Raw genomic sequence first — 13,408 nt, 5'->3', positions numbered from 1 at the left:
AGATAAATAAAATCAATCTTACATAATTTATTTCTGGGACATAAGGAAGTCATTTTCTTTATTTTTTTTGTTCATTTTTATTTATTTGAGAGTGACAGAGAGAGAAAGAAGCAGATAGAGAGAGAGAGGGAGAGAATGGGCATGCCAGGGCCTCCAGCCACTGCAAACAAACTCTAGACACGTGTGCCCCCTTATACATCTGGCTAACATGGTTCCTGGGGAATCGAGCCTCAAACCAGGGTCCTTAGCCTTCACTGGCAAGCACTTAACCACTAAGCCATCTCTCCAGCCCAGGAAGTCATTTTCTCAGTATAGAATTGTGGTAAAAGTAAATTTGTAACATAGTCAATTTAAAATATATAATTTTACTTATTTATTTTCAAGGGGGAAGTGGGAATGCACATGCTTGGGCCTGTTGCCACTGCACACTCCAGTTGCATGCACCTTAGTGCATGTGGCCCTACATGGGTACTAGAGAATTGAACCTGGGCCATCAGACTCTGTGAGAAAGTGCCCATAACCACTGAGCTATCTCCCCAGCCCAGCATAGTCAATTTTATTTTGTCTACCTTGTCTGCAGTAGCTTTCAACAACACAGAGTTGACTATTGGGACTGATCAATGCCTTTCTTCTCAGAATCTACTTTCAGATGAAAGACTGTGTCAGAGCGAAGCCCTTTATGCCTTTTTGAGCCCTTCTCCTGACTACCTCAAGGTTATTGATGTGCAGGGGAAAAAAAACTCTTTTTCATTGTCATCATTTTTAGAAAAACTTCCTCGTGACTTCTTCTCCCATCAGGAGGTGAGCTGCACAAAGACCACCCCACTTCTGTGATTTATTTAAGGAGAGGTATTTTTGTAAAAGCTGTCTGAAGTCACAGATACTTATTGAAAAGTTGCTACTAATAGGAATGACAAAAACATGTATTTTCAGTTATTATTTCTGTCACAGTCACTTGCAAGAGTTACACTACAGAAATAAAAAGATGAATGACAGGGAAGATAGTGGGGCTATGAATGGGAAGTGCTGTTGGAATCAGTCCCCAGGAATGGGGAGTGAACTGGAGACCTTCTGAGAAGTTGAGCTGTAACTGAAGATTCCCCAGGAGTATATATCTGTGAGATGTCAGTCTTTGCACTAGATGGGTGGGTTTCTGTAGTGCTTTAGTGGGAAATAAGGTAAATTCATGCCAGGTTAGGGCCCTGAAGCTTCATTCTCAGGAAATGGAAAACCATAGAATATTTTGAAGCAAGATATGCCAGGCAGCAGTGTGTGAAGCAAAGGAACTGCTGGAGAGAGACTGTGGACGTTGTTGATCTCATGTGATGCTTAACTTGTATGTAGGATATTGAGGCCCCTTCTGTGGCTCTCCAGGAAATTATAGGAGGCCAGCTTCCAATTTGAGTTCTCAGTCCTCTGATAGTGGCATAGTCTCTTCACCACAATCGACTTGGTGAGTTTGTGCAGAGGAGTGGCCATGAAAAGGAGCCTGCCTCTTTTTACTGTATTCTGAGCCTTGAGAAGAGGTCTGTGCCTGAGCTCCCCTGCCACTGCTCTTCAATGTCTCTTTAGACCTGGCTAGCTGACATCCATTTCCCCTGTTATGTCCTAACCCTTTGGATACACAGACGACTATGTCACTATGAAATGGTTCTCAAAAGACAAGGGCTGGTAGCTCCTTCTCAGTGTTCACTGTCTCCAATGTGTTTGAATTATTTCACATCACTTTTATGACATCTCAGCCCTTGACTCTGCTCATCTGCTGTCCACCCAAATTCCTCTCCTTAGCCCAGTGTTTGGTCTGTATCCTCAACTTTTACTTCTGTGCAGACCTTAAGGCAAAGGTCCTTGGATGCCCTTCTAATGCTATCGGAGGGCTTTGTGACAGCGCTTCATCCTGCCTTGTAAAAACAAGTAGGTGGGTGCACACGCGCACATCCGTCCATCTGTCTGTCCAGACACTGTCAGCCATTACAAGTCTGGATCCATATTGCATGACTGTGTGCTTGGGGCCTAGCATTCAAAAGGGCAGAATCAGAATATGCTAACATGTAAATCGGGGAAGGAAGCAGAAGTCAAAGTTTAAAATAATGTTTTATAAATAAATCATTTACTTAAAATGTACCTGTGTGAAAACTAACTTCAAAATCATTTAAGTTAAAAGTCTTTCTTTAAAATAGAAAAACTACCATATACTTTTTAAACTATTAATTCACTGATCACTAATATGGTGGTTTTTTGTGTGTAATTAGCCTACTTTAAACTGTGAATATCGCTTTAGAATCAAGGTTTTTTTCCCTTGTTAATAAAGAGCATTTTATACTCCATGTTGAAAAGGAAGATTTCCGTATAAAAGTTGAGGTATTACATAATCTAAAGTATAAGCAAATAGCTTGGAATTTATACTTCAAGGAGATGAACTGTAAGGTTTTCTTGGGTGAGTGACCTGCTTCCTGTGGCTTTGCTCTACCCCCAGGAGGAGATAGAGGAAGACAGTGACCTGTCAGATTACGGTGATGATGTGGATGGGAAGAAAGACGCCTTGGCTGAACCATGTTTCATGTTGATTGGGGAAATTTTTGAACTTAGAGGAAGTAAGCTTCTTTGTTATTATATAGTTACATTTGCTAGTCAAGTGGGGCTCATTTAAAGTTTCTTTATTTCTGAAATGCACCTGACATATTCATGTTCTTTTATCCACTCATTCAAGTATTTCAAAGGGCCAGCTAGATACTTTGGAGAGAATGCTTTGCTTTTCTTTTTGTGTGATTTAGCATAGCTTCTTTGTCTCATCACCAGAATTTAAAAGATCATTTCACATAGCACATGGAGCAGCTTCTTGTCAAAGGTGCAGTTTTGATGCTAGAATTGTGTGATGGGTAGGGAAGTGGATATGCTTCAGGTCTGTTTTCAACCTTCCCCTAGATCTGTGCTTCTCAGTGGAGGGAGGAGTGGTATTTGGAGATCCCTGGAGATGTTTTTGGTTTTGATTGGGAAGTATTGCTGTCATCTAATAAGGAGGGTAAGGATACTCTCAGCATCTCACACCACATAGGAAGGCCCCACGAGAACATGAGCATTCACCTGTCCACAGTGACAGAGGTGAGGTTGAGAAATCCTGCCTGAGCAATTCTAGGAAGATATGTACTTTGAAGAAATGAGCAGAATGAAAATCACAGTACCATTTGCCTAAGAGCTGCACAAGTGCCTATCCCCAGAGCAGATTACACTAGAGTACATGGCTTAGTCCTGAGTCCTTCCCAGCATGTAGTGCCTTCTGCATATTCCTTCACAGCTCCTCAACACAAAAAATCAGAAGAACTGAGGTTTGGGAGATAGCTCAATAGGTAAGAGCACTTGCTGTGTGCAAGCTTAAGGGCCTGAATTCAATCCCCAGTACCCATTTAAAGAGCTGGACATTACAATGCATGCCTGTAACTCCACTGCTGAGGGAAGATGGAGACAGAATTGCTGGGACTCGCTGGTAAGCTAGTCCAACTGCAAAAATGGCAGCCCCAAGCTCAGTGAGAGACACCTTCTCAAGAAAACAGTGCAGAAGAGTGATAGAAAACACCCAGCATTCTTGTCTGGCTGCACATATGTACACACTGGGCATATGTATCTGCACACACACAAAAGAAAACAGTTTAGTAGTACTTGCATAGAACCTATGCACATGAACTGTTTCTCCTAAGACAAAGCTAAGAAAATATGTAATTTCCTTTACTATCACTTAAATCCTACATTGAAGGCATATACTTACATGTATGGAGGTTTATTTTAGCATAGTTTCAATAAGATAAGCTTTAGAAGTAGAGGCTAGTTACATTATTTAAGAAATATCCATATGATGGAATATCATCCAAATATTATAAATTTTCAACACATCTGTAGCCTTGCCATTTCTCAGATGCTTTAAAATATATACTGTTATTCAACCTAATTCAGAGTAGACAGAAAAGAGTATTCTATTCAAAGTCTCATTCTTCGTCATTGAAATCTGTCCCACAAAATCAAGACCTCCCCATTTCCCACAGAGATAATAAGGCTGTGGGTCTGCTGTTTTGTCCATTGTCATTGGTGTGTTTTCCATAGACTAAGAAATTAAAGATGTGTTAGAGGCAGTCACAACCTCAGTAGAACTCAAAATCCTGGCTTTGCAGCATGTACATCCTTCATGGAACGCTGGCTTAGAAGGGTGTTTGGTTTTGCTATGACATTTCAGAGGGGAATAAATAGAATAGCCTTTATAATGAGATGTGATATATTTGCCATCAGCAAAACCCTTCTAGCTGCTGCAGCTGCTTCTGTGTTTTGAACAGATGAGACTGAAAGGAGTTGGGCTTGGGGAATATTAAGAATAGTGGAGTAAGAGAATATAAACAATGGGAGATAATTTGTAGCAAAATCAGGTTGGGTTCCTGTTCTAATTCAGTAGTATTAAAGGACCCATAATATAGCACACATGTTTGTTTTCCTGCCTCCCACATCTTCTTAGAGTTGCATTTGTCCTAGATCCTCTGGCTATGAGCACCCTCTTCCTGCCCTAGAGAGGCCAAAGAAGTTATCACCACAAACAGTAACACTCCTTCCAGCCTAGATGCCATATTTGGTAGAATTCCACCAAATTTCATCAAGAAGCTACAGGCATTTTAAGGAACCCAAGGTGTGACTTGTACTTGTACTTTGTACTTGGAGGATTATTGCTGTTTTAGCTCAACGTTTTGATTCATTCAAAAATTAGGAGTGACATTAGAATGATATAGTCTGGTCACCAGGCCTGTGTAATTGTTGACCTTTTGTGGTGCCCCTGGGAAAAGGTCTTTGTGAAATGTCCCATTTAGCTTTTCTTGCTGGGTACAGGACAGCTAAACCGTTTGGCTCCAGTATAGCCAAGTCTGAATTTCTCATTTCCTTCTATGTCAGTAGCCACACATGTCAGGAGTTAGGGGTGAAAAGATAAGTTTGGCTTGTGTTCTAGTTTGTGGATTAAAACATCACCACAACTTTGTTTTCTGCTTTCTTTGGCTTATGTTCATATTCCACACCTATAAGATGTGTCTCCCTGTGTTAATAATCAAAGTTGAGATGTATGGAACCCTTCATACACAAAAGCACCAACAGGAAGGAGAAAGCAAGACCATTATAGTCTCGTCTATTACCAGATGAGAAACTTGGCACTCTAACAAGGTAAAGTGTGCCCAAGCTGGTTGAATAGATGGCTCCAGAGACTGGAAATCACAATTCTCCTTGTTTTCCAAAACACACAAAATATAAAAGTGCATGATTTTGAACAAACTAGTATTCAAAAGGGAACAGTTAGATCTGTCATTTCATTAACATTTGACAATGTTTATAAACATGTAAGCTTAGATATTTCTCACGCAGAACTGTATATTTAAAAAATGGGTGCAGCAGACCAGGCAGGAATGTGAAACTGGAACTAAACTGTCTGCTAGTAGGAAACAGGCATGTTGTCTGTGGCCTGGGGACATAGGAAGTGAAGTATTATTTTTGTAGCTCAGCTTTCTTGGGTATTGAAAGCTGAAAAAAAAAAAAGTCGTCTTAGGTTTCCTCTCACCAGTTGCTTTACTGAAAAACTAAAACTTACTTAGAGGATCTTTCCTGAGTAGGAGTTTGTTAGCCTAGACCCCAATTGTGTAGAAAGTATAGTCTTTGATTGATGGTAAGAATCAGATTGAATTAAGTGGTAAAACTGTATGCTTTGTCCATCTATGAAAATGGGGTAATTGTGGTATCTTTAATAAAAGCTTTCCTCTGATTTCTATTTTAGTGTTCAAATGGGTGAGAAGAACATTAATTGCTCTTGTTCAGGTCACTTTTGGAAGAACCATCAACAAGTAAGTTATACACAGTTATCTGTGACTCCACAACTTACTCTTCGCCTGAATTTCCCTAAAGTAGCAAAGGATGTAGCTGAAAGTGTCTTCCTAGTACATGGCTTCTGCTAAGATTCTCAAATTGGATTTCTCTTTACAATATGTATAGCAATTAGATGGCAAAAGCTTGAGCTAGCTCCAGCCTTCTGGCTGGCAGGGTGAGAAGGTGGTGTCTGTAAAGTTCCCTTTTAATCATGAAGACTAGCATACCTTGGGTATTGTTTTCATGTCACATATTGGGATCAGGCAACCATGAAAAGGTTGACTATCAGATGGCAAGTCTTTACATAGTGGGAAAGGGAAAACATATATTGACTGTTTCAGATTTAAGGTAGCATTAAATGTTACTCTTTCTTGTTACTTTCTAGGCGTCTATGGTGGAGGGCTGTGTCTATCATGTAGCACTACTATAAATGTTTTATAAATTCTAAACTATATTACATTATCTATTTATATGAAGGTATCTGTACATAGAATCTTTCACAAAGCATTTTTATGTTTTGTTTTGTTTTTAAGGTCCATATTTTGGCTGCTCATGCATGAAGCCCTGGGTCTGTTACTGAGAATTTGTACTCAGTTAATATTACTTTTTTTATTGGCAATTTTTTTATAACTGAGAGCATAATGTCAGTAGAAGTTAGTTGAATAATTTAGGCAGAGTCGATCCTAAACCAAGGGTCTTAGAGCTTTGTCTAAGTCTTCATTTTATCAGCAAGGAGACAGAATCAGTGAAATAACATGATTTATCTGTGGTTATTATACTGGTCATGAGACCCAGCCTGGCCTCCTGGCCAGAGCCTACTCACCCCACCATGTCCTAGATTGCCTCAGTGGCTTGAGTTTGCAATTGCCTTTGTCAAATTCTTTTAAATAGTAACTATGTCCTAATGAGTATCTTTAAGAAATAAGCATTACACCTTCCTGTAGAATAGAAATCTAAGTGACTGTCTAGAAATAAAGAAAAAGGAACAGTTTTTGATATTTTAAAATAAGTTTCAAGATTAAGCAGTTAGATTTTTTTTTCAAGTAAAAGGTTTGGTAAACCATTAATATGATTAATTTTATTACATAAAGCTTATGTTTAAAAAATATTATAGAACTTGGGCTGGAGAGATGGCTTAGCGGTTAAGCGCTTGCCTGTGAAGCCTAAGGACCCCGGTTCAAGGCTCGGTTCCCCAGGTCCCACGTTAGCCAGATGCACAAGGGGGCGCACGCGTCTGGAGTTCGTTTGCAGAGGCTTGAAGCCCTGGCGCGCCCATTCTCTCTCTCTCCCTCTATCTGTCTTTCTCTCTGTGTCTGTCGCTCTCAAATAAACAAATAAATGAAAATTTAAAAAAATAATAACTTAAAAAATATTATAGAACTTATTTTGTATTGATTTATAACTAGAATTTTCCTGTGGTCATAACAGGTTTTTTCCTATTTTGTTTCTAAGTTTTAAAAAAAAGTTCTAAGGCCAGGCGTGGTGGCACATGTCTTTAATCCCAGAACTCAGGAGGCAGAGGTAGGAGGATTGCTGTGAGTTTGAGGCCACCCTGAGATTACATAGTAAATTCCAGGTCAGCCTGGGCTGGCATGACACCCTACCTTGAAAAACCAAAAACAGAACAACCAAAAATAGCTGTAGTTATCCGTCAGAGACTTTCTTAGTGTCATAGGATTTGTTTTAACCTGAGAAAGAGCCTGCTTATTGTATTGTTTCTGTCTTAGGTTAGCCTCTTTAGTATTAACAGGCTTTAAATAAAGAACTTTTCAAAATGCCCTTTTTTCCTTAGTACTTGAGACTAGACCTACTCATTTATTTTCCTTGTCAGATTTGGCAAGTCATGTTACTTTCCTGTTCCTCTTGTGACACTGGCTCCTGCTTATAAGCTGTGCACTGTGTGGTCTGTGAGTGATGAATATGTCAGGGGGTATTGTCTTGGGGATGGAAGAGAGGCTTCTTGTACAAAAGCTTCAGGCTGTTTATGTCAGTGGTATTTGCTTTTTTTGCCTGGAGCAGATGGTGACACATCCTAAAATTAGGCAACACTGCTATGTAGGCCTCATGTCTTATAGCAACCATAATTTCTCATAGTAGACTTGCTTCAAAAGCTTTTCAATAATGGGAAATTCTTAGGTGATGATCTTTGGTAAGAAATACCTAATTTTTTTCATAACTTGAAATTTTATTGCTTTTCTTCTTGAGTACCAGTGATTAACTCACAGCATGACTACAGAAAAAACAAATGATGTTGGCATGATAGGGATTTTTGTTAAGGTAGGCAGGCAGGTCACCAAGTACCAGCAAAAGTCCCCTTAAATCAACGAAATTATTTCATTTGGTATAGACTTGAATTGCACCATTCTTAGCAGTACGAAATATCTTAGGAAATTTTCAGTTGTAGAGTTATACTTTGACTTTTAGAGTTTAAACATTCATTCAATAGTGACTGATAACTGTGAACAAAGAACTAGGCTTGTAACTTGTACTTCAGAGAGTTTCTGAAACCCTCGTGTCCTTTATAAATCTTGTCGATCAGATTCTAAGTGTGTTTTGATGTCTGGTGTTACTTTGAAGCGCCAGGAGTTCCTGTCACTAGTGTAAGGCCCCTTTTTTATCAGGAGTTCCTGGCGCACTCGTGTAAGAGCCCCTTTAGCTGCTCTGCAGACTAGCAACTACTTTGAAGGTGGCCTTGTGAAAGCAGAGCTGGTTAAAATTTGACTAATAGGATTGTGTGGAAGACCTGGCTAACTAGAGAAAATCCATTTATGCATAAATGTACAAATCAATGTCTGCCCAACCCAATTGTATTTCCATGGACATTCAAAATTGACTAGGTAGTATTGCAGTTGTGAAAGGGAGGACCTTTGTCCTTGCCTCTGAGCATATGAGATGCTTCCTCTGGGTCAGAGTAGCTTGCCAATTGTTATCTGCCGCAGTCACAATAAAAGACAGTCAGTGAACAAGCTTGGTGCTCCTCCAGGATGTCGGGCTCGGGGAGTTTTCCAGACCACTTCCATTAGTTTCTGAAGGTAGGCTTGTGCTTCCAGTTCATTGTGCTTCATGAAGAAGTGATTGTGTGAGTGGAGTTGCACACTTGGAGCAATTCTCAGCTGTTGTCTGTAAGATCATAACATTTGGAGAAGATGGTGCCAGTGAAAATGGGACTCCCAGGAAAGAGTAGGTCATCCAGTATTAGAACCAAAATCAAAATAACTTCATAGCCAGAGTTTCAAAATCCATTTCACAGTTTATTCATCAAACAGGCTGCATGTTAACCTACCCATTGATGAATACCTTTTGAGAATGGAGAATAAATTTTTGAAAAACTTCAAGCAATATTTTTTTCTCTTAAAAGACAAATCCGGGACACAGTGAACTGGATGTTCAGCGAGCAAATGTTGGTTTATTACATCAGTGTTTTCCGGGATGCTTTTTGGCCAAATGGGAAATTGGCACCACCAACTAAAATAAGAAGTGAAGTGCAGAGTCAGGAGACGAAACAGAGAGCACAGCAAAAACTACTTGAAAACATTCCAGGTGAGGCCTGTGTTCTTAGCCTGAGGCAAAGAGAAAAGGAGAGGGAGCCCTGCTAAAATATTTGCATTGGTATCTCTCAAGAAGCATTATTTACAATTAAAAAACATCACAGGACTGGAGAGACAGCCCACTGGTTAAGGTGCTTGCCTGTAAAGCCTAAGGACCAGGGTTCGATTGCTCAGGACCCACATAAAGCCAGATGCACGAGGTGGCGCATGCATCTAGAGTTTATTTGCAGTGGTTAGAGGCCCTGGCATACCCATTCTCTTCCTCTCCCTTTCTCTGTCTCTCTAATTTAAAAAAAATTTAAAAAACATCACATTGGTTTTCCCTCTTGTGACTTGCTAAGAAGCTATTCTGGGAATCTTTATAAGAACTTTTCTATAGAAGTGTTTTAGAGCAAATTAAATAAATGTTGTGTTTTAATATTAGACTGAAGTGTACTATATAATTTTAGAAATATGTTTAAATATCCATTTTAATTGCTGAAACTAGTAGTAGCAACACACTGAAATTATAGCTTGTATAAATGCTTTATGTTAAAAATTCTAAATGAAATTTTCCTTTTAAACATTTCAGAGAGCTGAACATTCTCATGACTCAGCATCTTTAAGTTTCTGTTCTAAGTTGCTGTTGATAGTTTTTTCAGGGCTCAGGGTGTGCTCAGTGTTAAAGCACCACTCTAGCATGTTCAAGTCTTAACAGTGCAATAAAACAAATGCCAAAATCTTTATTTTTTCATTTTAGATACACTTCAGAGCCTTGTTGGGCAGCAAAATGCACGCCACGGTATAATAAAAATATTCAAAGCCCTGCAAGAAACAAGAGCCAACAAGCATCTGTTATATGTGAGTAAATTAAAGTCTACCAAATGATTGGCTGTTTTTTTGTATTTCATATTTCTATTTGCTTTTTGGGGTGATATTTAATTCTGCATACTCTCAGATACTCCATTTTCCTTACTTTTATTTGATGAGTACAAATACCCCAGTGAGTGCAATAGTTTTATTGTCTATTGACTTCTGACTCAACATTTCTGCATGGCTGCTTAGTTTTCTTATTTTTGCAAACTGCTTCCTACTTATTTTTTGTATGTGTATGTATTTGTGTTCTGTATGCATGTGTAATGTATGTAGGTGTATGCTTGTGTGTGAGAGTGGAGACCAGAGGCTTATACTGGATGTCCTCCTCAGTCGCTCTCCACCTTGATGAGACAGGGTCTTTCACTTGAACTCAGAGTTTACTGATTCTGTTCTTGCTGCCTTGAGGATCCCACTTTGCCTCTCTAGTGCTGGTATTACAGGCATGAGCCACTACTTGAAGCATTTAAGTGGGTGCTGAAGATCTAAACTCAGTTCCCCACACGTGCATGGCAAGCACTTTACTAGCTGAACCGTCTCCTTAGCCCCGTCCCAGCAATTTTTCTGATTAAAATGACCAGTACTAGCTGGGCATGGTGGCACATTCCTATAATCCTATCACCTTGGAAGCAGAGGCAAAAAAGAACTACCAATATTAAATGTCCCTAATACTTTGACATAGCCAATGCAATAATTAAATTCATATAGCCTGAATTCCTTTTGAGGGTCACTTATTTACTGAGAATCATCTCAGAACTAAAACTTAACTCTCAGATACAGATGTTTTTGAGTAAGCCCCTGTGGATAAAATGTACCCCTTCTTTCTCTTCTTTCCTGGTGTAGGTGCTGATGGAGATGCTGCTAACTGAGCTATGCCCTGAGCTGAGAACTCATTTAGATCAACTCAAAGCTGGTCAAGTTTGAGACTGCACAAATCAACCACCAGAGAAATGTCTGTGTAACAATAGACATGAAACATTTCCCTCTTTTCCACAGAGGGCCTGACAGAACTATATCAATTTCCATTTTCATTACCTCCCTCTTGTTTTATGTGAAATAAGCAGATTTTGGGGGAGGGGACTTGATGCTGTACTAGGCAACAGAAAAATAGACTTGTTTATTGATTTTTATTTAAACACTATAGATACTTTAAAGCTCAACAAATTGATTGAAATACAAATGTTGATATGTGTTAAGAAATTAGAAAATATTTTAAATATTTATGAAAAACAGTTTTGTTTTGAAAAGAACTATGAATATTGTACAGTTAATTTCCTCACTGAGGATTCTGAACATTCCTTTGTTATTTCATGTATATTGAAGAACATTTTGTGCAATGCTTTGTGTAAAGTTGTTGTGAAAATTTTATTGTTTTTATTTTTACCAAAGATTTCCTATAGTTTGAAGCACTTGAGCAATAAAATATAAAAATAAATCCAAGTACTCAGTGATATTAAAGATGCTTCTATCTCAGACAGAGAAATTGGAACACTTTGGGCCATACAAATATTTAGTGAGTGCCTTTTTTCATAAGAACCTTTGTCCACCTATGTGCTTCTGGAAGAATGTGTAAGACTTGCTGTGTCCAGACACAGCATATGTGAAATATATGGGTGTTAATGCTTGAAATGAGGAGTTAGGGAAGTGAGATATGTGCTAAGCCTTGGAGAAATCATAGGGAAACAGAAAAAGGAAAGAAGTTACTTCAAAATAGAAAAAGACTTGGTTATATAAGTCTTGAGGACTACAAGGATATTAGGTTAGGGGCACAGTCTAGATTTTGTTATTGATAGTGGGAGTGGTGATAAATCACTGAATCTATTTCCTATGAGGTAAGATAACACTATCCATTCTCTAATCCCCAGAAATACTTAGACCAAAATTAACAGTAAAAATCCAATCAGACCGTAAAAGAAAAATATTAAATGTATTCAAATGGAATAGGCTGTTATGTTGATAGCTCATAATTGACAAGTTCTTGATGAGGAACAAGTTCTGAAAATGAATGATTCAAACCTTGTACACCAAATTTTATCACTGAGATTCTAGTTATAGCTCCTTGACCCTTTCTTTCAAAGCAAAAAGATAATGCAAGACTCCAAAAAATAAGATAAAGTTGGCTATTTAGATGCTTAAAAATTGTCCTTTAGAAGCATATTGAAAAGACAATTTAAAACAGATTCAGGGAAGAGAAATAATGTGAAGTTGCCAAGCCTAAAGTACTCATAACGCAGGGAATGAAAATGTCTATTTTATGCTATCATTTAAACTCTGTATGTTAAATTTATATTATGCATAAGAAAGTTTTGACTTGATTTTTAAATTTTAATTTTTTCATTGTTGTGGATCAAACCCAGGACCTCATAAGTGAGGTGAGTTCTCTAACCTTGAGCTACAACCCCACCCCTGAGACTTGCTTTACTTTCTTTTCCTGTACTGAATATGAAACCCAGGGCCTTTATGCTAGGCAAGGATTTTGCTACCAACCTACTTGACCATCACTTTTACATTTTTTAAATGTATTTTGAGACAGGGTCTTGCTTCACTGCTCAGGCTGGCCCTGAGTTTATGGTCCTCCTTTCTCAGCTCCGAAGTAGCTGGTATTACAGGTGCATACCACCATACCCAATTGAGTCCTGTAGTATTTTTATGTTTGTTTGTTTTTAAGCAGGGTGTTATATATAAACCCAGACTATCCTTGAACTCAGTATGTTGCAGGGGCTTGCCGTGAGGTCCTGATTCTCCTATCCCGATCTCCCAAATGCTGGGATTATAGACATGCCACCACCAAACCCAGATTGAGAACTGTTGGGGTTTTTTGTTTGTTTGTTTTGTTTTGGCATATGTGAGAATGTGTGTGTGTGTGTGTGTGTGTGTGTGTGTGTGTGTGTGTGGAGTACATGTGGTGTGGTATATACGTGTGTGTAGAGATATACAGGTTCCATGCACATGCAGAAGGTACAGTAGAACTTTTGATACCCTTCTCTTGCTCATCCATGCACTTCCTTGACAGAGTTTCTCCTCAGCCCATAGCTGCCATATCAGTCAGTTAGCCACAGGAATTCTGTGGCCTCCAGCCTCACAAACTGTTTACATATGGGCATGGGCATGTGCAGCTTTTTATG

General features: G+C 38.8%; 1 protein-coding gene across 3 annotated transcripts in view; it reads left to right on the top strand.

Annotated features, from left to right (window-relative positions):
- Positions 1–11,723, top strand: part of Snx25 (sorting nexin 25) — a 117,033-nt gene extending 105,310 nt beyond the window's left edge. For 2 of the 3 annotated variants that reach the window (XM_045133509.1, XM_045133517.1), the window contains 6 exons: positions 637–801; positions 2,477–2,594; positions 5,795–5,861; positions 9,242–9,423; positions 10,171–10,271; positions 11,127–11,723. In XM_045133509.1, the coding sequence (XP_044989444.1) occupies positions 637–801; positions 2,477–2,594; positions 5,795–5,861; positions 9,242–9,423; positions 10,171–10,271; positions 11,127–11,207 (714 nt within the window). In that variant the 3' untranslated portion in view covers positions 11,208–11,723. The remainder of the gene's footprint in view (positions 1–636; positions 802–2,476; positions 2,595–5,794; positions 5,862–9,241; positions 9,424–10,170; positions 10,272–11,126) is intronic. The other variant, XM_045133521.1, reaches the window with a different exon arrangement.
- Positions 11,724–13,408: the final 1,685 nt, after the last annotated feature.

Source organism: Jaculus jaculus, chromosome 1 (genome assembly GCF_020740685.1).
Source record: "Jaculus jaculus isolate mJacJac1 chromosome 1, mJacJac1.mat.Y.cur, whole genome shotgun sequence".
NCBI lineage: Eukaryota > Metazoa > Chordata > Mammalia > Rodentia > Dipodidae > Jaculus > Jaculus jaculus.
The sequence above is the reverse complement of the archived record's forward strand: the minus strand, read 5'-3'. Positions and strand labels throughout refer to the sequence as shown.